Source organism: Bos grunniens, chromosome 22, assembly GCF_055505025.1.
Source record: "Bos grunniens cultivar Pamir isolate PY7600 chromosome 22, Bosgru_T2T1.0, whole genome shotgun sequence".
In the NCBI taxonomy this organism is placed as follows: Eukaryota; Metazoa; Chordata; class Mammalia; order Artiodactyla; family Bovidae; genus Bos; species Bos grunniens.
Window position 1 is genome coordinate 14,956,898 of NC_141186.1, and position 25,168 is coordinate 14,982,065.

Sequence of the window (25,168 nt, forward strand, 5' to 3'; positions counted from 1 at the left end):
GGGCGAAGATCCCTTTTTATTCTCTGTGGCACTTTTTATTCCAAGTGTACCTTGTTCTCAACCCAAAGGACAAAGCTCTGGGCTACACTGTCACCGGCTACCTAGGACAGGCCTCAACTCCTGCATCTGAACAGCAATAGGGTTGCACCTGATGGTGCCTAAAGGTTCTGTCAACTCCCAAATCCCAGAACTCAATAATCCAGATACTTATTTTGAAAGTCTTTGTCCTCCTCTGAAAATCTTCGCTCAGGACTGATGGTGATGAGAAACTTGGAGCATGCGTTCCCCTATGTGGTTAAAGCATGGTCAGGAAAGCTGGGTGCATTTGTTTTCTTTCTGGGGAATTCTATCAGCTGCTGAAGGAATCACCCTGCAAAACAGCACCAGTCCCTGGGCTGGGAAGCTGGTGGTGTGCCCTCTGGTGGCTGGTCCTGGGAAATGAAAAAAGAAAAAACGATATGACAGGAGCTCAGAGCCCAGAACAGGGAAAGTTAACTAACTGGCTGGGGGCACACAGCCAGGCAGAAGCAGAGGCTGCAGAGAAGGCAGCCCTCCCAGCCCCCAGGCCAGGGCCACAGTTGCTATTTTGGTTTTCCCAAGGTTCTTCCTGGACCCATGATTGCATTCCAGACTCCAGGGATTAGTGCTGAAGACTATTTGAGCCTGTGCACCTGTCTAGACCTCACTGGACAAGAGGACTTGAATTTCATTTCTCTCAACACAACCCCCTCCATTATGCCAGGCCCACATCACCCCCTCTAGGAAAACAGACCCACAACTCAGAATTTTTCACACAAACACACAAGTTAATGAGCACCTTGGATTTATTCTCTTCCCACTTCCGGAGCCACCTCATTTATTTTATATATATATATATATATATATATATATACACACATACATAGTATATAAACGGTTATACAACATTCTTTACCTATATCAACACGTTTAGACTTTATGACTGTCTGAAAGTTTGTTAAAACACACTCATCATATACTCAAAATAGATCTTCGTTATTACATGAAAACAGTAAGAAGCTCGTATAACAAGGGTAGCAAGCATTCAAAATTAATATGTGAGATAAATGGTTTTCCCTGGCTAAACAAGCCTCAATCTTTAATGCCCTCAATCTTCAATGGAGTAGAAAACTCCATTAAACAAAATGGAATCCTGGGGGCCACATCGTATGAATGACTCATTGGATAATACTTGTAGAACAACCCAGAATCGCTTAAGTCTGAGGGTTAAAGAAGATCTTATGTACCCAGCACAGGGTGAAGGAGCAGAATGGATTTGATCCTTTCACACTACATAAAGGTGCTTGCGGGCAACAGCCTCGCCATCAGTACATACGGGCAGATGTTCCTACATGCTTCCATTCCCAGATTTTACTGACAAGTCTTTTTTCACAGGTTCTCTACCAATCACATTTCCCCAGCAATACACATTTGACATTACTGCTCCCAGATGGCAGAACCAGAGCTCTCCTCACCTGGGTCAGAAACAGGCCATGAGATCTGGTCTAACCAGCAGACCTGGCCTCCCTGGATCCTGGAGGACCAAACATCACTGGTACTAAAGGTGCTGTGCCTGGAAGGCAGGAGGCAGGTCCAGGGGCAGGAAGAGAGGCCACTACCTTCCTGCAGTGAAAGCATGAGGCGTTTTTCTGCAAAGGTCAGAAGACACAGCTGTGCTGAGCTGCGCTGCCTGAAGCGTGCAGAACCTCCGCACGCTGAGTGGACCAAATGCAAAACCTTTCTCCTGCACATGAACGATGGGTTCACCCACCATCCCCTCCATGACTGCTTTTCCCCAGCCAACACCTCGCTGGGGAGCAGGCTGATAGTACCACCATTTCCCAGAGGACCCCAGCCCATGGGCCACAACTCACCCACTGTGGGGCCGGACCAAGTGGAAGAGCCGTGCCGACCTCCAGGCCTGGGCCAGTTGACAGGGCGCTCCATCCCGCGTTACCTCTCCAGGGCACATCTACTCTCTTCTCCCACCCGTATTAATGCTCAGGGCGCACAGGTACGGCTTCCCTGCACTTGACTGGGATTCTGTGTGGAATCGCTTGGAGTGTGAGCAACACTGGGGCAGGTGTCTGCATGCTCATCTGGCCTCCATAATCCCTCCCTCCTGGCCAGTCCTCACTTGCACTGTGCTGTTCTCTGAGGGTCACCCATCCCGGTGTGACGAGTGGCTGATTCCATCAAAGAACAGTGAACAGCAGCCCTGGTTGAAAGTATAGCATGCAACCCCCATATGCCAAGGAGACAGCTGCTGTCTTCCAGCAACCAGCCAGGCCCCAGCTCCACACTTCGTCTGCCCCCTGCTTCCTGCACCCCAAAGAGCCAGCCTTGCTGTGTGCCTGTGGTGCTCAGGGGAGAGGGCTGGGCCTCAGTGTCATCTGCTCCCTCTCTGAAGCTCCTGGACCCACCCTGTCGATTACAGTGAAAGGTGGCTTCCCCCTCCATCCAGAGCCTCTAATTTCAGCCTCTGTCGCTAGGACTGGAATGTAGGCAGCAGAAGTGCAAAGAGGCAGGGGAGACCTGAATGGGGGCACCTAGGAAAAGAACAGGGAACTCAAGGTGGGGGTGGGAGGAAGGATGCTAAGTGTTCTCATTTCCTTCCAATATCCTTTTTCTTACCCTTTGAAGATTTAAAACTGACTCACAGATAAAAGGGGTGCCAGCTGCAGAAGCAAAACCGGGAGCCTATGGTCATCCTCCCACTGCGGGCAGTGAGGCCTCTAGTACCGAGAGGAAATCCCACCCAAACATACCTCCGAGTGTCCCTGCCCAGGACAGGAAACCCAAGCATGGCCCTGTCACAGTCAAGCCGGAAAGAAAAGCAGAGCCTACGTGGTTCCCTCACTAGCACACCTGCAGGCGGGGAAGCCTTGGGCTCGGCCCCTGCCGGACAGCACTGAGCCACATCCCCGCCCAGATAGAGCAGACGGACACTGCACACAGTGATGCTCAAGATCTTGCCACATCTGACACCAGAAGGCACTTTTAAGGGTTTTCCAACATTAGCAGCCGTGAGATCAGTTAACGACTGAGAAAACAAAGGCGCTAGAGCAGCTAAAACGAAGGCCCGTGGCGGAGCGAGGGCCATGTGGGGTCAACTTTCTGGCATCAAGGATGACACAGGGCTAAAAAGCTCTACGCCTGACCAAGTCAACCCCGAGCCTGCGATTTCCCTTGGACAAAATCTCCAGAACGCCTTTCCTATCATCAGCCTCTTCCTCCACTTGAACTGAGGCTGCTCTTCGCTGGATTTCAGCTACGTAATGTTTATGTGGTCATTACTCTGTACTGTTTGCCGACTGCGTCTTTTCCCTTTGGTTTGCAAAAGTAAATCTCAGACCACATGTAGGTGTTGACAGATTCAGACCACATTCGACCAGCTTGTGGATCACCACTCCATTAGGCCAGGAGGGTCTCCTCTGCAAGGACTGTGCTTCACTACTTGCTGAATGTGGATCACAGACCCCCAGGGCATCTGGGTACCCGGCTACGTGGCAACACCAATAGCACACGAACTCAAGATGAAACTAATATATTGGTAAGCTGTTCTAATCAACTTTAAAAGCTCTGTGTGCACTGCTAATATGAAAAGATTGTCTCTCCTCCTTAGCTTCCCATTCTATTTCACCATCTCTTCAAAGTTATGTCCCAGAAAGCCTGAAAATTTATCTGCTGCTGCTGCTGCTGCTAAGTCACTTCAGTCGTGTCCGACTCCGTGCGACCCCACAGACGGCAGCCCACCAGGCTCCACCGTCCCTGGGATTCTCTAGGCAAGATCACTGGAGTGGGTTGCCATTTCCTTCTCCAATGCATGAAACTGAAAAATGAAAGTGAAGTCGCTCAGTCGTGTCCGACCCTCAGCGACCCCATGGACTGCAGCCCACCAGGCTCCTCCATCCATGGGGTTTTCCAGGCAAGAGTACTGGAGTGGGGTGCCAACGCCTTCTCCAATTTATCTGCTAGGGATGCAGGAAATTAAAGTGTTAGTCTCTCAGTTGTGTCTGACTCTTTGTGACCCCATGGACTGTAGCCCTCTAGGCTCCTCTATCATGGGATTCTCCAGGCAAGAATACTAGGGTGAGTTGCCATTCCCTTCTCCAGGGGATCTTTCCAAACCAGGGATCTAACCCACATCTCCTGCATTGCAGGCAGATTCTCTTACCATCTGAGCCACCAGTGAAGCCCCCGCAGAAAATTATGCAAATTGAGAAATCACTGGGGAGATGACTCTGAGGTTTAACATCTAAGGATGCTGCCAATGTAACTTTCACGTCCAAATACTTTGATTAAAAATAGGAAATTCTATTATAAGAAAATAAAGTTACCATGGCAACATTTTCCCACTACAGTTCCTAGTCACATGAACTTTTCTTTTAAGTGACACTAGGTAGCTCAGTAACAATACACCACCAGTAATGAAATGACCAAGGTCAAGTGAATTCCCTAAAATGACATCCTTGCTTTCCTTACCTGCTCGTTAACTCCTGTGATAGTTTTCAACTCTTAAAAACTACCAAAATAGGAATCTGTAATTTATCAATATCACACAATTCAACCCAGAGTATTCTATTCAATATGGTGGAGCTATTCATATTCCAGACTTCTACAAAGAACAATCCAAAAGCCAAACTTCCCAAATGGCCTCCTGAGCAGTACTGGACAACCCAGGCTGAAGTTTCTAAAGGCCTCAGGGATCATATTCAGATCTAAATTTTGGAAAACTATGATCAGTCAATATTTTGACAATGAGAGAAAGAAAAGTACTTTTCAGAGCACCTGTGTGTGTGCAAAGTTGCTTCAGTCATGTCCAACTCTTTGTGACCCCATGGACTGTAGCCCGCCAGGCTCCTCTATCCATGGGGATTCTCCGGGCAAGAATACTAGGGTGGGTTGCCATTTCCTTCTCCAGGGGATCTTCCCAACCCAGGAACTGAGCACAGGGTTAATTATAAAGCTTTATAAGCTATAAAGCTCTAAAAAAGTTAACATACACATAACCTTTGTTCATATAAAAATGAGGGAGTTGGTGATAGACAGGGAAGCCTGGTATGCCGCAGTCCATGGGGTCACAAAAAGTCAGACACGACTGAGCAACTGAACTGAACTAAATCTAATTAAGATGATTACAAAAGGTGTAGAGGAGTAATTAATTTGTGAGGTCTTCTGAGAACAAGTACTCAGGGTCAAGTATTAAAGGACATGATTAAAATGCCCGGCACTCGGCTGCCACATACAATGTTGATGAAGCAGCCTCTCCCACCTGTAACTGCAAACTGCCAACGTGTGAATGTGTGACCCACCTCCTCTAGTTTGTGGCCAACTGCAAGGAGTCTTGATATTCTCATTTCTGCTCATGCTTATAAGCTTATGATCCAGTAGCACTGGTTACTTAATTTTAAAAATATTCAGATATACCCTACAAATAAATACAAAACATTTCTGTATCCCTACAGTCCCACTACCATGAAAGGTTATATATAAATTAAATAAGTTCAGTTTTCTCAACCATTATCTCAGCTTCGGTTTGTTCTTAACCCTAAGTGAAGTTCAATTTATATCCAAAATATATTTAAATATTCTAAAGGTATCAGACCTAAGTTATCAAAAATGTAAACAAAATTTATCTATGTTATACCTATAAACCACTTTTTAAGTTAATTCACCCTGTGCTGACCCTCTTAAAAAAAAACTCACCAAAGTCACATTTAGACTGAAAAGCTGATACAGATGTTTAAGTGGTTCCTTGGAGACAACTGCCAATTACTTAAAACTACCGATACTGAATCTACTGGTTTATTGCATCACTCAACGTAAAAGACCAAAATCATTCCATGTTGGTCTTCCAGTAATGCGCTTTCTGACTGGGCTCCCAGATTCTGCTGTCCAAAGTGCTGAACTGGAGATTCTGCAGTGACTCTCACACAAAACTGAGCCCAGATGTCCAGCAACTTCGTGCTTCCCACTGCACCAGTGAAAAAAATCTTGGTTTGAAGGATCAGTCTGCTTTGGTTGAAAGGAACTTCGAGGATGGAAACTTGAGGTGAAGCCAAGAAGTAAAAGGGGAAACGCCGATGACCCTCAAAGGAAAATCAAAGGATCCGTCCATCCCATGGCCTCAGCCTCACACTCCGCAGTCAGACTGCTTGTCCTGAAGCTGCCTCGTCAGTATCTGATGAGAAGACAGGAAAGCCACTCCTATGTGGAAGAGGATTTGCCAGAGGTTCCTCAGCCCATGCAGGTACACGTTGCCCAGGCAAATGAAGAGCAGCATCAGCACCACCTTCATAGTCCTGGCTGGACTGTAGAACAGGTACAGATAACACTGAAATGACACCAGAAGAGGGAGGCCCATCAGAGATAGCAAGATGGCCGAGGTCAGACGCCAGGTCCACTGATAATACCTGCCCCGCAGTGGCGTTTCATACACGTTGGCTTAGTAAACTGAAATTTGTTACAGTGGAGCTTGGACTCACTGGATCAGTTGTTGTCAATCAGTGGATGAAAGTGGGGATTTGGAAGAGATAAGAAAGTGAAATAGAAGGTTACAGGAGGAATGAGAACACAGCCCTCTTGAAAGAATTTAAGAAATACAGACAGACATGTCCAGGCTGTGCTGTACATAAAGAAGAGATGTGGGTCGGGGGCAGACAGCCAGGTGGGGATACCCTAACAAGAGCAACTGGCCTAAAGGAACTTTTCCTTTGGGGGAGTTATAACAGGTGAGAAAGTTGGTGAGAGAAGCTGTGCTTTTACTATATTAGTTTTTCCTGAGTTACAACTACATAGGGGACCACTGTTCCCTAGACAGCCTCCCTATTACATCTTCAGAAGCATCTCTGACTCAGGGAAAGGTCTTTCAGAATGATGCTTCCTGTAGGGCTATCACACAGAAAGAGGACATTCTTGTTCTGCAAAAGGTGGAAATCATTTTTTGTTTCAATGTTTAAAAAAAAAGGCACATTCTGAAAACACAGGGCAATCTGACAAAAGCTCAGAGTGAAGTGGGAGGGAGAGTTCCCCATCGAAAGAGCTAATCAAGTAAGACCACAGATGAGGGGATGAAGGTGGAACTGGAAGATCCCTGCAGCCCTGAAACGCAAGGTCCAGGAAACTATTCTTGTCAACACCCATGATCTCGGGGACTTGATTTTCCAAAGAATGAGTGTATTTTCAATCTTAGGTTGAAAATTTCTTTTTGCACAATCAGATAATTCGTAAAAATAGGCCATCTAGGATGTACGCAGAAGAGAGAGGAAGTGCCCTGAGAAAAGAACTTTTAATTACAAGAAGAAGAGGCTTAAATATGCATAAAAGGTACTAAAATCCTAGACTTTGTAGAGGGTGGGGAAAGAGAGTCAGGTTTTTTTGTTAGAATTAACTCTGCTTAAAGGGGATTCAAGTCTTGCCTGGTGGCTCAGATGGTAAAGAATCTGCCTGCAATGCAGGAGACCTGGGTTCGATCCCTGGGTCGAGAAGATCCCCTGCAGAAGGGAATGGCTACCCACTCCAGTATCCTTGCCTGGAGAATTCCATGGATGGAGGAGCCTGGTGGGCTACAGTCCATGGGGTCACAAAGAGTCAGACACAACCAAGCGACTAACACTTTCACTGCTACCTTTTCATAGGGGATTCAAAAGCCCCTTCCTACCCCAGCCCTTAAGCACACAGCTTCTCCAGAAATAACTAATAATCAAAGCGCTCTAGTTAGTATTATAATTTTTATTTCATTTCCTAAGGACAGATTTGATTTCTATTAGAAACAACAATTTTTTCCCCAGTCCTGTGTCTGAAAAAAAACACATATACCTGGGCATCAGTTCTGCAGAAAGACATTTCTGTACTTGGATGCCCAGCAATAAGCACAAGGCAGGGCTCTGCCTCACACTGGCCAGGCCCAACCCAATCCCCACTGCAGTCTCATCCCTCCCTTCTTGGGAGCCCGGTCCCAGTTTCTAGTTTCTGTCCTGCACTGTTTCAGAGGCCCTGAGGCCTAGGGCAAATGACTTTCCCTTTCTGGGCCGAAAAGTCTTTTCTCTGTACAATGAGAGGACTGGACAGGATGGGTGGAAAGTTGTTCTGCTAAGGGCTGGGACTGTCCATGATTTGAACCAATGTCTTGGTGGAATGAAAGCAGGATCTGGAAACTCACTGATGGTTCCAACAGAGCAAAATAAGGTAATGGGCTTAACCCACTCACTAAAACATCAACATTTCACCCACCTGGAAAATGCAGGCTACAAAAGGAATAAGAAAAGCCAGAATATTTCCAATTTCTTCATGTGCAACCTAAGACAAATAAGAGGAACACATGAAAAGGAACAGTCAGAGGGAATGAAACAGTATGACATGAAGTGCATTACTCTGCATTGGGTCTGGTATAACCGACAGTACAAAATCCCTGCCTGGGTGAGAAACCAGCCCCTGTTCACGTATCAGACCGGGGGGTGACAGAAGATCCTTCTGAATGGCCTGGACACACCAAGCACGTCCAGTTCCCATGCATGTGTGCTGAGCCCGCAACCCGGAATGTTCCCCACCCCCAGCCCTGCCAACCTCTCAAAATCCAACTCATCTGTCAGTACTAACTTTCCCCAATTCCTCCCACCCCAGGTACTGCCACCTCCTAGTGATGTCACCATACTCTGCTATGTGCCCTGAGGCAGGGACTATGTCTTGAGCAACGAACCCCTGTTCTAGTGCACACAGACATTTGGTAAGTATCCGCTTATGAGTCATCATAAATAGCAAGAGCGGGAACCATAGCACGTGTTGGCCAAAGATGAGGTGTGGAAACAGCCAGCCACCACTCAAGGCCCAGGATGCTGCCATTCCCCAAACACCCTGGTCTCTGTAAGGCCCCTGAGATTCAACCTCAGCTGCACTTCAGATTTTAGCTACCACGTGCCTAGGTGTGAGCATCTTGACTCTGGCTTTTTTTTAAATTGAAGGATAGTTGATTTACAGTGTTGTGTTATTTCTGCTATACAGCAAAGTGACTCAGTTATACATACAAGTACATTCTTTTTTATATTCTTTTCCATTATGGTTTATCTCAGGAGATTGGATACAGTTCCCTGTGCTATAGTAGGATCTTGTTTATCCATTCTAAATGTAATAGTTTGCATCTACTTATCCCCAACTCTGTTTTTAAAGTTAACATCTATCTGTTCATGTTCATAATGGTACCATGCTTGTTTTTAAGTGCTTGAAATACTTCAAAATTTAAAAATAATAAGTAAAAAGCATTAGAATAGAAAGCTGCTTTGAGATGAGCAGGCTGCCAAATCAACTTCATAGTGATATAGTTCTTTTGACAAAGACACAGGGAGGCTGGTATCCATCTGAATGATATAAATCAGAGTATGAGACAACTCTACCCGGGGAAAAAGGGCCTGAATCTTAAAGTCCGAGAGTCAAACTTTGCCTTGGATGAACAATCCAGCCCCTGCAGGGACTCTCGGTGTCCCCAGGGCCACAGCGTGGCCAGCTGTCCTTGTAGCAAGGTGTCCATTTCTCACCAGTATTCCAGCAGCCCCTTTGGCTTCTCAGGAAAACAAATACAAAAGAGCAAGTTTCTTATTTGCTCAACTCACTATGAAGAATAAAACGAGAAGTAAGAATTTTACTTCAATTTTTAAAACGTAGTGAATAATAACCTTGTAAACAATATGCACCCATATCTGCTTCTTCCATCGCCTGTCTTTCGATTCAAACTGTATAGAAAAGGTTACCTGTAAAGAATGTTCTGCGAGGTGAATTCCGCGAATGAGGTTCAGGGCGGCGCACATGATGTTGAGAATAAGGGAAAGGATGCCCAGGGCTGTCACTGGTTCCATTCGGAAACTAGGAGCTTCACAAGGAAAAAAAGGAAGTGTTTAGTGAAAACAATTTCTATATGAAAAAAAAGTAAAAACATGAACTAGACCTCTGCTAATGAACAAGTTCAATTAAACACACAATTGCAAACATATTAATTTAAAAAGCAGCTGTAGTTAGAGTGGGAAAAGGCAAGGGATGAAGGACAGAAAGGAGCTGGAAATCCAAGGTGAATTTCTTCGAGAAAGAGGCCCTTCTCTAAGAAAGCATAGATTTTCTTAAGTGCTTCATTTCCTTTCTATTTAAACCAGCGGTTCTCAGCCAGAGATAAGGCTCTTCAATCAATGTCTAGGGACATTTTAGGTTGTCCTCCCTGGGAACAGGTTGCTACAATGCACAGGACAGCTTCCATAACAAAGAATTTCCAGTACAAAATGTCAGTAGGGCTTAGGCTGAGAAATCCAGATTTAAAACAATTTATGGCTTTAGTTGTAAATTGCTTGTCAAACCCTAAAGCTTTTCTATTACACACCTCAACCATCAGCATGTAAAGTGTTCCATTCTTTTTCTGATAGGGACAATATTCAATATTATGTGTGCTTCTGGAGCAATTCATAGCAAATGCGATTTTTTAAATTTCAAAGTTATTGGGAAGAGGAGGGAAACATGGATTATTTCGGCTACAAGCTATTTCCAGAACTCTAATCAAGACAAAATGATCACTCCCTCTTTAAAGATAACTGCTAAAACTGACTCTGGTTCACACAATTAAGCAGGGTCCCACCATTCTCTTGCTGTGCTCCTTTTATTAATTTATTTTATTTTTTTGCTGTGCCACTCGGCATGTGGGATCCTTCCCTGACTAGGGGTGAAGCCCCCATCCCCAGCACTGGAACTGTAGAGTCTTAGCCACTGGACCACCAGGGAAGTCCTTGCTGTACTCCTTTTAAATCATCCTTTTTTGTCCTCACATTTCCCGCATATGGATACACACACACACACACACAAACACCACAGCCCAACTGATGCCTACTGTTAGTGTGTTAGTTTACACTACGAAAACTCCTCTCAGAACAGAGCTACCTGTTAAGACTCTAGACTTGGGACAATAGTGGGGAGTCAAACCACAGTAAAACGTCCTAGAAAGATAGGCAAGTTGTCACCTTCTGCATGTGCTCCTCTTGTCTACGTGGTTAAAAAACAAAACATACATCACAAAGTGACCCTGTCTTCAGGTACAGCAAAGGAGAAGCTTGGGGTCTGATGCCCTAGACATCCTTCCATGAATGTTAAGTCCAATCCCAATGTAAATTACAACAACTTACTGAATGGCATAAGAGTCAATCCAGGAATTCACTGGTTGAAACAGTTCAAATCGAAAACCAAAGTTAAGCCAAAAAATGTGAACATTTAAAAAACACCACTTTCAAAATTCAAGCAATGAGTTTAGCATAAAACTGTTAACAAAGTAATTAGACTGTTATAGTATAGATGGTTCTGTCTTCCAGGGAAGGATTATACCATTACAGAGTTCTTAGAATGCAAATATCCACTTTAACTCAAAGTTGGTTTAACTGGATATAACTGTAAACAAAGAATACCAAAAAGCATGCTTTGCTATGTGCTAGGTATTGAATGCTTCATGTTGTTAGTGGCACACTAAGTCACGGGTGCCAGGGCGCTGTGAATATGTTCATCAACACTTCATCCCTCGACAAGGACTCAGAAATCCAAAGGGACAGAGAGATGTTTCTGGGTCCCACAGAGAACCCAAGAGCGAGAGGTCTAGTAGGCCTGGCCCTGACCCCTGCCCACTCTCATCCCCACAGCCCTCCATGCCCTCCATCAAGGAGTGGGGGTTTCTTGGTGGAGATTTGCAATGTTTCACCATTGCAGTGATGAGATAAGGACTCACTGTTAAAGGAAAAAAGGAGAGAGAGAGAATGTACAAATCTGTACTATTCAACAAGTGACTTCCAGCAAAGGAGAATGAAAATCTCCTTCAGTTCAGTTCAGTTGCTTAGTCATGTCTGATTCTTTGTGACCCCATGGACTACAGCACACCAGGCTTCCTTGTCCATCACCAACTCCCAGAGCCTGCTCATGTCCACCGACTCATGTCCATTGAGTCAGTGATGATATCCAACCATCTCATCCTCTGTCGTCCCCTTCTCCTCCTGCCTTCAATCTTTCCCAGCATCAGCGTCTTTTCCAATGAGTCAGCTCTTCACATCAGGTGGACAAAGTATTGGAGCTTCACCTTCAGCATCAGTCCTTCCAATGAATATTCAGGACTGATTTCCTTTAGGATGGACTGGCTTGATCACCTTGCTGTCCAACGGACTCTCAAGAGTCTTCTCTAACACCACAGTTCAAAAGCATCAATTCTTTGGTGCTCAGCTTTCTTTATGGTCCTCTCACATCATATGTATGGTCTCTCACATCCATACATGACCACTGGAAAAACCACAGCTTTGACTATAATGGACTTTGTCGGTAAAGTAATGTCTCTGCTTTTTAATATGCTGTCTAGGTTGGTCACAATTTTTCTTCCAAGGAGCATGCAGCTTTTAATTTCATGGCTGCAGTCACTATCTGCAGTGATTTTGGAGCCCAAAAAAATAAAGTCTGTCACTGTTTCCATTGTTTCCCCATCTATTTCCCATGAAGTGATGGGACCAGATGCCATGATCTTCATTTTTTGAATGTTGAGTTTTAAGCCAGCTTTTTCACTCTCCTCTTTCACTTCCATCAAAAGGCTCTTTAGTTCCTCTTTGCTTTCTGCCTTAGGATGGTTTCATCCGCATATCTGAGGTTATTGATATTTCTCCCTGAAATCTTGATTCCGGCTTGTGCTTCATCCAGTCCGGCATTGTATACGATGTACTCTGCATATAAGTTAAATAAGCAGGGTGACAATACACAGCCTTGACGTACTTCTTTCCCAATTTCGAATCAGCCCATTGTTCCATGTCAGGTTCTAACTGTTGCTTCTTGACTTGCATACAGATTTCTCAGGAGGCAGGTAAGGTGGTCTGGTATTCCCATCTCTTGAAGAACTTTCCACGGTTGTTGTGATCCACACAGTCAAAGGCTTTAGCGTAGTCAACGAAGCAGATGTTTTTCTGGAATTCTCTTGCTTTTTGTGTGATCCAACAACATCATTTATATGTGCAGGGTTCACCCTGCTTAAGAAAACAACCTGCTAAGTCACTCTTCTAAATTTCATCAGAAGAGTTGCCTCCCTTCAGATCAGCTTACTTGTCACAACAGTCAAGCTTCTTTTTTTTTTTTTTTTTTAAATAAAAGCTACCTGGAAACAAGATCAGCCCATGTCTTTTCCCCCACACATTTTATATACCGCCCCCCACCCAAACACCTTCCTAGTCGAACAATCAATGTCCATTTGAAATACACACTCTCACCTCATTTTCATCAATACCAGAGCGCAGCAGGCCACCTACCTGGCTCCAGGTGCATCAGTGTGTGTCCGTTCATCACCCCATTAGCCACATCTGTATCTTCCAGTGTGAGAACCACTGGTGGCTGGAACTTGAGTTCCTCCTGAATTTTTCCTAAGCTGCTGTCCATCTGGGTGGAACTTACATAGTTAAAATGCCACTTCACTTTCTGAATGACATTGTCTGTGAAAAGAGAGCAGTCCAAACTGAATGTCATCGCAATGGATGTTATAAGACAATAGGTACACAATGAAATTTGCATTTCTAAGCAAGCTAATAAGTTAGCCAGACTCTGAAGAGTGTCAACTACACATGAGGGTCGAATGATTTGTAGATATCAGGACTGGTCTCATCAGTCTCTCAGAGGAGAATAATTAAAATGTGACAGTCTGTCCATCAGGACCTCAGTGGCAAGGGAATCAGGGGACAGGCTTGAGTCTTAGCTCAAGCACAACTCATAGTACAAACCTGGGCCATTCACAAAGGATTTCTAAGATTGCAAAATGGGGACAGTCATTCTTGACCTGATTATCTCAAGAAAAGGTGTGTGAAAAAAAACTACAAATGAATGTGAATACGTTGTGCAAACCAGGATTATATGAAAGGTATTGGTTTTAATTATTTGATTTACATTTAGTATTAATCCATTACCAACTTTTAATAAGTACTTGAGGTGAAGTTTCAAATATATTGACAAAACAAAATCATGTATAATTCTAATATCCGTGTGGGGTGTGTGTATGCGCTCAGTTGTATCTGACTCTTTGTGACCCCATGGACTGTAGCCCACCAGGCTCCTCTGTCCATGGAATTCTCCAGGCACGAATACTGGAGTGTGTTGCCTCCAAGGGATCTTCTCAACTCAGGGATTGAACTTCAGTCTCTTGCATCTCCTGCATCAGCAGGTGGATTCTTTACCACCGTGCTACCAGGAAGCTCTAATATCCACGTACTTTTACTTTCATTCTACACTCACTCAATAATGAGCAAACGTGATGCCAGGAAGGGGCTCCTGTGAGACAAAGCCCACCACTTTCAAAGGAGGAGGCATGCAGAGATGACAGGGGAGAGGAGAACACAGGTCTACCAGCTGCCAATCAAACGACAGCCAAGGGATGCTGCAGCTATGGTCTACTTGGGGACATAGAAGAAGTGGGGCTGAGAGTGGCAGTCCTCACAGGGAGGCTTAAGAGGGACTTGTGGTCTATGTCACAGGCCTACCAGGTGCAGGCTGGAGTACCAGGGAGTTTCCCAGCACCTCTGGGTGACACCAAAAGACAGTGCTGGCCCTATTACTGATGGACTGGCCACAGACCACACGAGGGGCTGTGAGCAGTAGCTGCCAGAAAGCCTAAGTGGCCACATTTCCAGGTGGCAGCCCTACACCTGACCCTGAGAACCAAATGCTGTCAGCCCCTCTTTCAAGAGCATCACAGGGACCGTGGCAGGTTACATTGAGACTGGAGAACCCCCCAACTCCCACCTCCACTCCTCTTCTCCCCCTCAAAAATGACCTGAATCACACCTGACAGAAACAGGGCCTATGCTATCACAACTGCTGTGTTCCAGACCCTTGGGCCTCCACAGGGCCTCTCTGACAGAGCCTAGAAAAGTAGTCTTGTCTTCCAGAGCTGTGTTTCTCGAACCTCTGCATGAGGACTAGTGTTTCCATATTTCCAAATGGTTGCAGACAGATACTTGGATAAAATACAATTGAAAATGTCACAGGAATGTCTAAGTACCGTAAGAATGTCTAACCTTTTATTGTCACTCCCTGTATGTGCCTCGCGCTGGAAGCACAGGTCCATCAACCACCCTTGAGCAGCGCTGCTCTACAGCAGGGGTTGGCACAGTGTTCTCAGAGTGCCAGACAGACAACGTTTTAAGTTTATAGGCCCCAGATGGCCTGTCATAGCTCACCTCTGCCAGGGAAGGGCAAAAGCAGCCACAGACAACCTGTCAGTAATAGAGCAAGCATGGCTGTGTTCCCCTTTATTTACAAAAACAGACCCTCGGCCTGCAGTTTGCTGACCCCCCTGCTCTAGAATAAGATACAGGGTTCACCCTCTTCTACCCCGCTCCAAGCTCTGGAGAGGTAAAAAGCCAGAGTGTTGGACCTGGCTTCAAGTTTGCAGGCCCCTTTCATTGCTGTGAAATTTCATTAAAAGTGAAATGAAGTCGCTCAGTTGTGTCCGACTCTTTGCGATCCCATGGCCTGTAGTCTACCAGGCTTCTCTGTCCATGGGATTTTCCAGGCAAGAGTACTGGAGTGGGTTGCCATTTCCTTCTCCAGGGGATCCTCCTGACCCAGGGATCAAACCCAGGTCTCCTGCATTTCAGGCAGACACTTTACCCTCTGAGCCACCAGGGAAGCCCCCTGAAATTTCATGGCATGAGGCTATTCTTCAGTGACATGGCCCTGAACCTCCAGTGATTTTCCCTGATGGTCAAAGCCAAACTCAAACTGGAAATTCTATACATACAATGCTGCAAGAAAGAACAACAACTAAGAAAGTGGGTTACAAACCAAATTCGAGAAAGGCATATGGCCTGGAGGCGAGGCCGACACAGGTGGTGTCATAGGAAGCTGTGAATTCCCACCACAGTGTCTCCAGGAAGCAGAAGGCCATGGCTGCTGGACACTGGAGGGAGCAGATAGCCATGCAGGCCACGTCCCGCGAAGAAGAGAAGCTGTAACGAAAGGAACTATGTCACCAGGGAACGGACCCACATATTCACATCCTGCACCCGGCCATCACCTTGCCTCCACTCTGGATTTGCTGGGCCTTGAACAGTCTGGAGCTGTCTGTTGCATACATATCGTCTCTTCAGGTGGACCTGCCCGGGACTGTGCCTTTCTTACACTTCCTCGAAAATGTATAGCAGCATTTGCCACTGACAAGGTGTGATTACTCTAACTTGCCTGCGTCCATGCTAACTCACTCAGTCATGTCCGACTCTTTGTGACCCCTTGGACTCTAGACTGTCAGGCTCCTCTGTCCGTGGGATTCTCCAGGCAAGAATGCTGGAGTGCACTGCTGTGCCCTCCTCCAGGGATCACTTTAACTTATTAATCATTAAACAAGCTATGGGACTGCTCACCTGTAACAAAAAATGTCTGTTTCCTCTGTGAAAATAATGGTGAATATTTAAGTTAAAAGACAAATGAGTAAACACTGTATATTCTACTTTTCAAATAATGACTGAATTGCCCAGAATTTCATTTGAAGTCATAGGTTTTTGCTTTTTCTGAGAAAAGGTTTCCTCTTTGAGGTACAGCACAAAATGTGCATAGAATGTGAGATTATTCCAGCCTAATGAGGACGGGACCCCCAAGGAAGGGGGTTTCAGGCACCCAGAGAAGGGAGCTGCAGATGTGGGCAGATGCAGCTTAGTGTTGGCTCCTGGGCACCCGGCCAACAGGTGACAGCGTCACAGGCCTGCCATCTGGGTCCCTCTTCAGGCCACAGCTCTTCTTGCCTGACGGCACCACCTAGTCTGGAGGCAGGCCTAGACTTTCCCTTTCATTTTCCTGATTCTGAGACTGGACTACTCTAATGGATCCCACCTTACTTAGGTGAATCAAAAATTTACTATTAAGGAGAGCAAAAAGGACTTGGGAAGTGAAAACCTAAATTCTGGAAAAGAGAGATGTAAAATCTGTAACAGCCCATTGTGAGATTTCAAAACCTGCCTTGCCCCTGATCCCTTCACAGGACATCTTTTGTCTCTAAGCCCTAAAATAAGAAATGACACAACCAGAACCTGGCTGCTAGTTGCCTGCACTCAAATCCTGGCTCTACCACCTTAGGTTAAAAAGTTGTTTAACCTCAGTTTCCTTCCCTGTAAAATAGGTCTAATACCATTATCTACCTCATAGGCCACCTGCAGCACTTAGAATAGGGCCTAGACCATAGAAAACAGTACTAGTTCTTCTGACCATGATTACTGTAACCACCTGATTCCTGCTTCCACTGGAGCACTGGCCTCACTGTAGCATGCTCAGTGTCCTCTCATTTGACTTGGAGTTCCTTGAGAAGACGGACCTACTGATGCTCATTTTTCACTCCCCTGCTCCTGTCACATAAAATTTTTTTTTTTACTTTAAAATTTGTTTTAAAGGTGAAAACATTCTAAAAAGCAAAAACTGAGGGCTAAAACTCCAAGTCAAGCCTTATTTTCCTGGTGTCCTCACTCTCATCCTTTTCCTTGTCCTGACATTTTAATCCAGTATTTCCTCCCGACTTGCCTTTCTCCACGCCTGCACCCTAATGCAGAAAAAACTACCAGACTAAAAGCATGAAGACTGGGTGACCCGGTGCTCACAGTGCTCATGGCCTCTCCGCTCACAGTGAGGTGGGAGTGAGGCTGCAAAGCTCGAGCGCCTTTGATTCTACTGTAGATACACGACCTCGAACCGCTGTCTGACATGAGACCTCCTCTTCATATGGTGTGATTAGCATAATGCCACTTCTGCTCATGGTTCAGAGTGACCCAAATTGGGCTGATATTCTGGAACAGGAAACAGGCTTGCTTACTGGATGCTGAAGTCACATCCTTCTGCGGAACCTCGACCTGGATACTGGGCCAGTCGCAAGGCTAAAGTCTTGAGGCGTCTCCTGCATTCCAGGAAGTCTTGGCTGTGGTAGAAATCAGTGGAGGCCGAGAGCGGCAGTCCATCCCTCACCCTTACCACGCAGGCAAAAAGGATCAAGGACATGGTCCGCAAGAGAAGTCATGAGGACACCTGAGGAAGGAAGGTCACCTTGTTACTGAGGGCCCAGTGATGAGCTGGCAGCACCCCACCCTGGAAATGTTCACTCTGGGTTGTCTTGCCCTCACCTCTACCATAAATGCAAATGTGTGGCTTTTATCATAACTTCCCTGCCCTCTGTTGCTAGATCACTCCCAACTGTCGCCCCTCCATTAGCCTCCCTGTCTCATCTTCACTTGAAATCCTCCTTTTCCTTCTCTCTAATGAATGTCTCCATTTCCAGAGTTAAACCAACTGGGATGAGGCAATGGAGATGTGAGGAAGCAGGCCGAAAGGGAGCCACGTCAGTGACAGTGAGGAACAGGACACAGGCCGCAAGATGGCCCCAAAGGGCCACGAAGAGCCTGACGCTGATGCAGCAGGGACGGGGTCCAGGGAGCTGTGCGTTTCAGGTGCTCCATGGAGGTAAGTGCTGAGTGGTTCACTTGCCATATCCTGACCTGCAGTGGAGGGATTCTGAGCATTTAACCTAAAGCTGGTGGCAAGGAAGGCAGAAGGCGAAAAGAAAAGAGAGAGGATAGCGTGTCCTCCTGAATTTCTTCACGTTTGACACTGAGCCAATCTTCAGAATGATGACTGAGTTCCTCCAGATGGCTAAAGCAAGTCATTTAGCAAATGATATTATGGTAAGATACTAAATATTTAGCCATGATAGGTGAGCACCATTAAGAAACACTAGGAAACAGATTTGGAGGCCTCGTGATGCCTGAGGCAAACTGGAACAAGGTGCTTCTCAGGGTGGAAACAGCCCTGGACCAGTTCTGCAGGCAGAGCCTGGCGAGGGTTTCAGCCCCCATCTGCAACTTCTGCGCGTGCTCGCACGGGGCGTAACCTCACACCTGCGTGCGGCAGCTCTGCACCCAGGGATAAGGGGGTGGCTCTATCAGCTTTCATGCATCTTCCCATGTATCCACACATCCTGTTTCACAGACCCTGTTGTCAGGGCCTCTACCTGGATAGGATATTAGCAGGTGTGTGCACTGCCAAAGAACAATGGGGATGTAATCTGGCACCTCAATTCCCATGAGCAGTAGGAAACGGGAACCCCAGGATACACGCTGCTCTTTTCACCTCTGTGGCTCTGTGCATTCTTCACCTGAGTTCACACTCCTCAGATCTCCCCACATCCAAATCCACACCAAGGACTGTCTCCAATACACCCTGCTAGAAGTACTTTTACCTCTCTCTAAATTCCCAGAGAAACTACCTCTTTGTTTTCTGTGTTACTGACTTACCATTTCTACTACCTAAGGGTAAGTTCTAAGAATAAAGGCCATATCTGTAATGGATGAATGGATAATTAATCCCAGTTTAAACAGGAAGAAACTGCAGTAGTATAAAAATAACAGAAGGCTAAAGGCTTCCCCAGTGGCTCAGATGGTAAAGAATATGCCTGCAATGCAGGAGACAGGAGTTCAATCCCCAGGTCGGGAAAATCCCCTAGAGAAGCGAATGGCAACCCACTCCAAGAGTATTCTTGCCTGGGAAATCCCATGGACAAAGGAGTCTGGTGGATTACAGTCTGTGGGGACGCAAAAGAGTCAGACATGACTTACCGACTAAACAACAACAACTACAAAATAAAAATTAGTCTACCAGGCAACAGACCATACATAGCCCATTTCTCCGATCTCCCCAGACTTTCCATTGAGGGGTAAAAATGTAAAAAATCTAAGGAACTAAGAAAGGAAGAAATAAGCAAGAAATAAAATGACTCCTATCTGCAGATGACATAATTGTCTACATGGAAGATCCCCAAGAACCTACAAAAAAACAAAAACAAAAAAACCTCCTAAAATGAAGGAGGAGTTCAACAAGGTTTCAGAATATAAGATCAACATACAAAAATCTATTCTTTTTCTACATACCAGCAATGGATCATAGAAACAAAAATTTAAAATACCATTTATCATCATCCCCAAAATGATCTCAATAAAGCTATACTTTTTTTAATGCAATGTTAGTTGCTCAGATGTGTCCGACTATTTGTGATCCCATGGACGGTAGCCCAGCAGGCTCCACTATCCATGGGATTTCCAAGGCAAGAATACTGGAGTGGGATGCCATTTTCTTCTGCAGGGAATCTTCCTGACCCAGGGATCGAATCCAGGTCTCCTGCAGGCAGATTCTTTACCATCTCAGCCACCAGGGAACCCCGTTTTTAATGCAATACTTAGGTGTAAATCTAACAAAACATGTATGGGACTTGTAGGCTGAAAACTATAAAACACTGCTGAAAGAAGTCAAAGAAGTCCTAAGTGAGGAGATATATCATGTTATGAACTAGAAGACTCAACATAGTAAAGATCTCCCCCCAAAGTGATATACAGGTTCAATATAATTCCTGTAAAAATATCAGCAAGATAGTTTATAGATATAAATAAGAATATTCTAAAATTTATACAGAAAGGCAAGGAAGCTAAAATAGCTAAAACAATTTTGAAAAAGAATAAAGGGGACCATACCTCACAATCCTATTTCAAGACTTGTTGTATAGCAACAGTAATCAAGGCTGTGTGTTATTAGCAGAGGGATAGGCACACAGATCAGCGAAACAGAATACACAACCCACAAATTAGACCTACACAAGAACAGTCAAATGATTTTGGCAATGGTACAAAAGCAATTAAATGGAAGAAGGACAGACTTTTCAATAAATGGTGCTGGAGCAATGAATATCTATAGGGAAAGAAAGAGGGAGAAAGGGAGGTGTGAACGGACGGAAGGAAAAGAAAAAAAGAGAATCTTGACCTAGTCTCACACCTTACATAAAAAGGAAATCAAAACAGATCATAAATTTAAATGTAAAAACTAGAGGTATAAAAGTAGAAGAAAACAAAGAGAAAATGTTCAGGACTTGAGGAAGGGTTCTCATGTATGAGACCAACAGCACAATCCATAAAAGAAACTGCAATAAATTGGATTTTATCAAAGTTTAAAACTTTTGCACTGCCTAAATCCACGTGAAGAGGATGAAAAGAAAAGCAAGAGAGTGGGAAAAATATTTTTAAACCACATACCTCCAAAAGGACTCTAGATATTTAGAATTTTTTTAAAGCACTCTCAAAAGCCAACAGTGATAAAAAAGATCCAGTTAGAAAATGGACAAAGCACATGAACAGACATTTCACCAAAGAGGATATAGAGATGGCAAAAAAGAATGGGAAAAGATATCTAGCATCTCTAGCTATTAAGGGAAATGCAACTTAAGATCACAGTGAGATAATATTACTTACTGATTAGAACAGATACAAAAATTTTGAGTGACAGTATCAAATGCTGGCAAACGTGCACAGGAATGGGATCTCTCACACACTGCTGAGAAGACTTTAACATAGGACAGTCACTCTGGAAAATAAGTTTGGCATGGAATATAAGTTTGGCAGGTTTTTTTTTAACTAAACATGCAATTATCATACAATCTATCAGTCATACTCTGTACTATCTCTGCACATTCTTGTCAGGATAACTGCTGTTGCTGTTCAGTTGCACAGTCGTGTCCGACTCCTTGTGACCCCACGGACTGCAGCCAGGCCTCCCTGTCCCTCGCTGTCTCCCGGAGTTTGCCCAAGTTCATGTCCATTGAATCAGTCAGTATAATTACTTTAACATAAAAATGGAAATAAGTATTAACTTAAAGTTTTTAATCCCTTACTTAAATTCAGCTCATACTTGTTTTTTATGTTTAAATGTCATTTAAAAATGTCTCTACTAGTAGAACAATATTCTTTTATGCTAATTAACTGTAATTCTGATGATTTATGCATGCATATTGAAGGGCATGTTTTATAGGGAGCAGCTCTGCAACTAAATAACATTTCCAAACTGGAAGGTACTATAATTTCTGAATTCATTATAATAAAAGCTGCTTGCAGATAACCAGAATTCAGTTTATAAAAGGAAAGCAGTGGCATGAATCTGGAAAATCATGCCTCAGTTACAGAAAAAGTTATACAAGGACAAAGGCAGCTGAAGAGTGCTCACACAGACACACAAATCTGTCTTACTAGCTCCTTCTACAGGCCAGGGGACCCTATAACCTAGCACCATGCCTGGCACATATTAGGAAGCTCTCAATATAACTTTTAAACTAATAAAGCTTATCTAAAAACTAAGTTTCAGAACTAATAAAAAAGCTTTCCTACAATAAATCTCCACTTGGAAAAGAGAAAGAGGTTTACATAAATGAAAAATTTTAAAAGAAACTGAAGTAGTAATCAAATATAGCACCCTAGTTACTATTAGAGTTTATAAAAATTATATTTTAATCTGCCTCTGCCATTTCCCAAATCCTTTTCTCAGCATCTATTTATAAACTGATCATATTATCAATTGTCCCTTTTCTACTAGCAAAAGGCTGTGCTTAGCTGGAGGGCAGCCTGGTTCCCATTGGTTTCTTTTCATCTCTGTATCCTTAACCCTCTTCCAAACCTCTACCACATACACTTCTCCTCCTCTTTCCAAAGAGGGAAAAAGGGGGAAAGACAAACAGCACTAAACAACCAGGCCTTACCAAACAGAAATTTAAATAAGCAAAACAAGTTTGACTTGGCACACATATATCCAAACACAAGGGTTCACCATAAGGCATTGCTCACATCTTAAAACCACAATACGTAGGACAAAATAGAGAAAATTACGTTTCCCTTACTGAATTCACCTTCAGCCACAGGACTTGAGAACTGGGCACACCTCATTCGCAGTTCAAGAAAGTGCTTTGGTTCTGCATTGCTTGGGGATGAGGTAGGGAGGAGGGTTACAGGTCAAGTTTGCCATTCCTTAGGAGCTAAGAAGAGTAGGGGATGGAATTTGATACCAACTAATACTATATGCCAGGTTTCCCAGGTGGCTCAGTGGTAAAGAATCCACATGCCAACGCAGGAAACACAGCAGACATCTGCTGTTCGATCCCTGGGTCGGGAAGATCCCCTGGAGAAGAAAATAACAACCTACTCCAGTATTCTTACCTGAGAAATCCCATGGACAGGGAGCCTGGTGGGCTACAGTCCACGGGGTCGCAAAGAGTTTGACATGGCTGACAGCGCGCGCACACACACACACACACACACACACAGAGTATTATATGCCAGGCACTATGCTATGAATTTTTACACTGATGATGCTTAATGCTCATAACTATCTATGAGGTGGGTATGATCTATACTGGACAGATGGGGAAATGGTAGTTCTAAAGCTCAAGTGGTAGAGCTAGTATTCCATCCCAAACTTCCTTACTCAGAAATACTGGAAAGCCTGTGGTCTTTCCAGTACACTCTGTGTCTCTAAATCCAATCTTTGGGATTACAGCAACTCTATCTTGCTAAAACAGTTCCTTTCCCTAGAGCATTCATACTTAGAATGAATCAGAGATCTGTTAATAAAAGGAGCCAAGACCTAGGGTTACACTAGTTACAACTGCTCCTCACTCATTGTATTCCTTTGGATAAGTCACTTTTCCTCTCTGATCAGCAATCATTTTTGGATGCCTTTGATCTCTGAGGCTCTAAAGGATAAAAAGCTTTGGGACCCCAAAATGTTCTCTGTGTTGTAAACACAAACTCTTAGAGCTATAACAACATTGCCTAAAATGTGTTTTCCAGGGCAAACCATTATGTCAATTTAATTCTATTTAGCAATAACAAAGGAGTCAATTATTTACATTTTCATTTTACTAAAATTATCTCTATCAGAATCAATTTCTTTCTTTGTACATTTAATGAAAATTGACCCTATCCACCGTCTGAATTTTATTTCTTTCCTGACCATGTCACAAATTTCACCAATTACTTTTCACCACTGGGAATATTCTTTTGTGGCTTTGATGTCTACAAACCTAATTAAGCACTGGAGTGCTTAATCCTTCTGGCACTGGAATCTAGATGTAATCCTATAACGGGCACATATGCTCATCACCTCCGACATCTGATGTTCACAAAAGCTGGTCTACTAAACCCAGTATCTGGTAAACCAAGTCTTACAAGATCGGCACGCTAAGGGAAGTTTGTTATTAAAATACTCTGACGTGAGGTTCGTGGATAATTAAGTAAACAATCATCCCATCATTCGGACACACCCCGTCTCCTCCCACTGTGGGCAGCGCTCCACCGGCATCTGGCAACTGAGGGTTCCCACAGGCTCGCACCTTGGGTCGTCCTGGAGTCAGGAGAGCAGCTGGCGGCAGAAAGGGGAGCCGAGACTTCGGGAAGCCCCAAGAAGCCCTGGAGAGCTAAACCGGGCCAGAGGGCCGGACGGGCCGGGGTGTAGGGGGCTCCACTTCCAGGCCCGCCCTGCGCCACACCCGACCCCGCCTGCTCTCGGCTAACGGACCGCAGCGCCCGCCTCAGCCCGCCAGCCCTCACCTCGCCCCGACAGCGGCCTCCGGGAGTCGGCGCCCTCCCGCCGCGCCACCCTCCGCCTCCTCTGCAATCAGCCCACCCGGCAGACCTGGCCCGGGTCACAGGCAGCCCAGGCACAGGTAGACGACCCTGCGCATGCGCGAGTCTTGAACCACAACATCTCCCCTGCCCCCGCTTATTCGCTGGTGCCGAGCAACACCCACACCCAAACCGACCAATCCTGGCGCGCCTCCACTGCCGGGTCCCGGAGGAGTCTTGATTGAAAGACTTCTTAAAGGGCTTCGACCCAAATGTAGATTGGGCATGGCTGGGGTGCGCCTGCCAACTTTCCTCGCGTCTCCCGGTTCTCACCCGCGTGGGTCTGAGGTCCAAGTATGTAATTCCCACGTCCGGAGGTGCGAAGAGGCTTCTCAGTTTAAGCTTAGTTTGAAGCCGGGGTAGCGAAAGGTTCTGATGTGTGGAAGTAAGGAGGTTCCGCGTGACGACGCGATACGCCCGGGGCGTGGGTTCAGCTATCTGCTGGGCGAGAGGCCCGAGACAGTCAAACCAAAGATCACAGACTGCTGCCACCCTGGATGAGGTGCCAAAGTCCGGCCCCAAGGGACTCCAATCTGGGGGGCGGACGTACTCACAGACTGGTGATTGATCAATTGGTGATTTATATATTTAACAAATCGTAAGCACCTGCTGCGAACCAGACACTATGTCAGGAACTGCGGACAAAACGA

General features: G+C 45.1%; 1 protein-coding gene across 5 annotated transcripts; it reads right to left on the reverse strand.

Annotated features, from left to right (window-relative positions):
- Positions 1-806: 806 nt before the first annotated feature.
- SEC22C (SEC22 homolog C, vesicle trafficking protein) lies at positions 807-24,621 on the reverse strand. 5 transcript variants are annotated; one of them, XM_086366176.1, is made up of 8 exons: positions 24,444-24,613; positions 21,321-21,432; positions 17,849-18,057; positions 15,838-16,001; positions 13,314-13,493; positions 9,765-9,883; positions 8,254-8,319; positions 807-6,355 (listed from the first exon to the last, which is right to left on the reverse strand). In XM_086366176.1, the coding sequence occupies exons 3-8, from the start codon at positions 18,028-18,030 to the stop codon at positions 6,155-6,157; spliced, it is 912 nt and encodes a 303-aa protein (XP_086222302.1). In that variant the 5' UTR covers positions 18,031-18,057; positions 21,321-21,432; positions 24,444-24,613; the 3' UTR covers positions 807-6,154. The 5 variants fall into 5 exon arrangements, with proteins under 5 accessions (XP_086222302.1, XP_086222303.1, XP_086222305.1 ...); XM_086366177.1 differs by lacking the exon at positions 24,444-24,613 and adding an exon at positions 24,227-24,366; XM_086366179.1 differs by lacking the exon at positions 24,444-24,613 and adding an exon at positions 21,520-21,687.
- Positions 24,622-25,168: the final 547 nt, after the last annotated feature.

Bases quoted from the DNA above. Each gene is read 5' to 3' on its own strand.
- SEC22C (XM_086366178.1), bottom strand. From the start codon at position 18,030: ATGTCCTTGATCCTTTTTGCCTGCGTGGTAAGGGTGAGGGATGGACTG. The intron at 16,002-17,848 runs GTAAGCAAGCCT...CTTTCGTTACAG, and splicing joins GGATGTGACTTCAGCATCCA to CTTCTCTTCTTCGCGGGACG. The intron at 6,356-8,253 runs GTGGGTGAAATG...GTGTCATTTCAG, and splicing joins TTGTAGCCTGCATTTTCCAG to TGTTATCTGTACCTGTTCTA.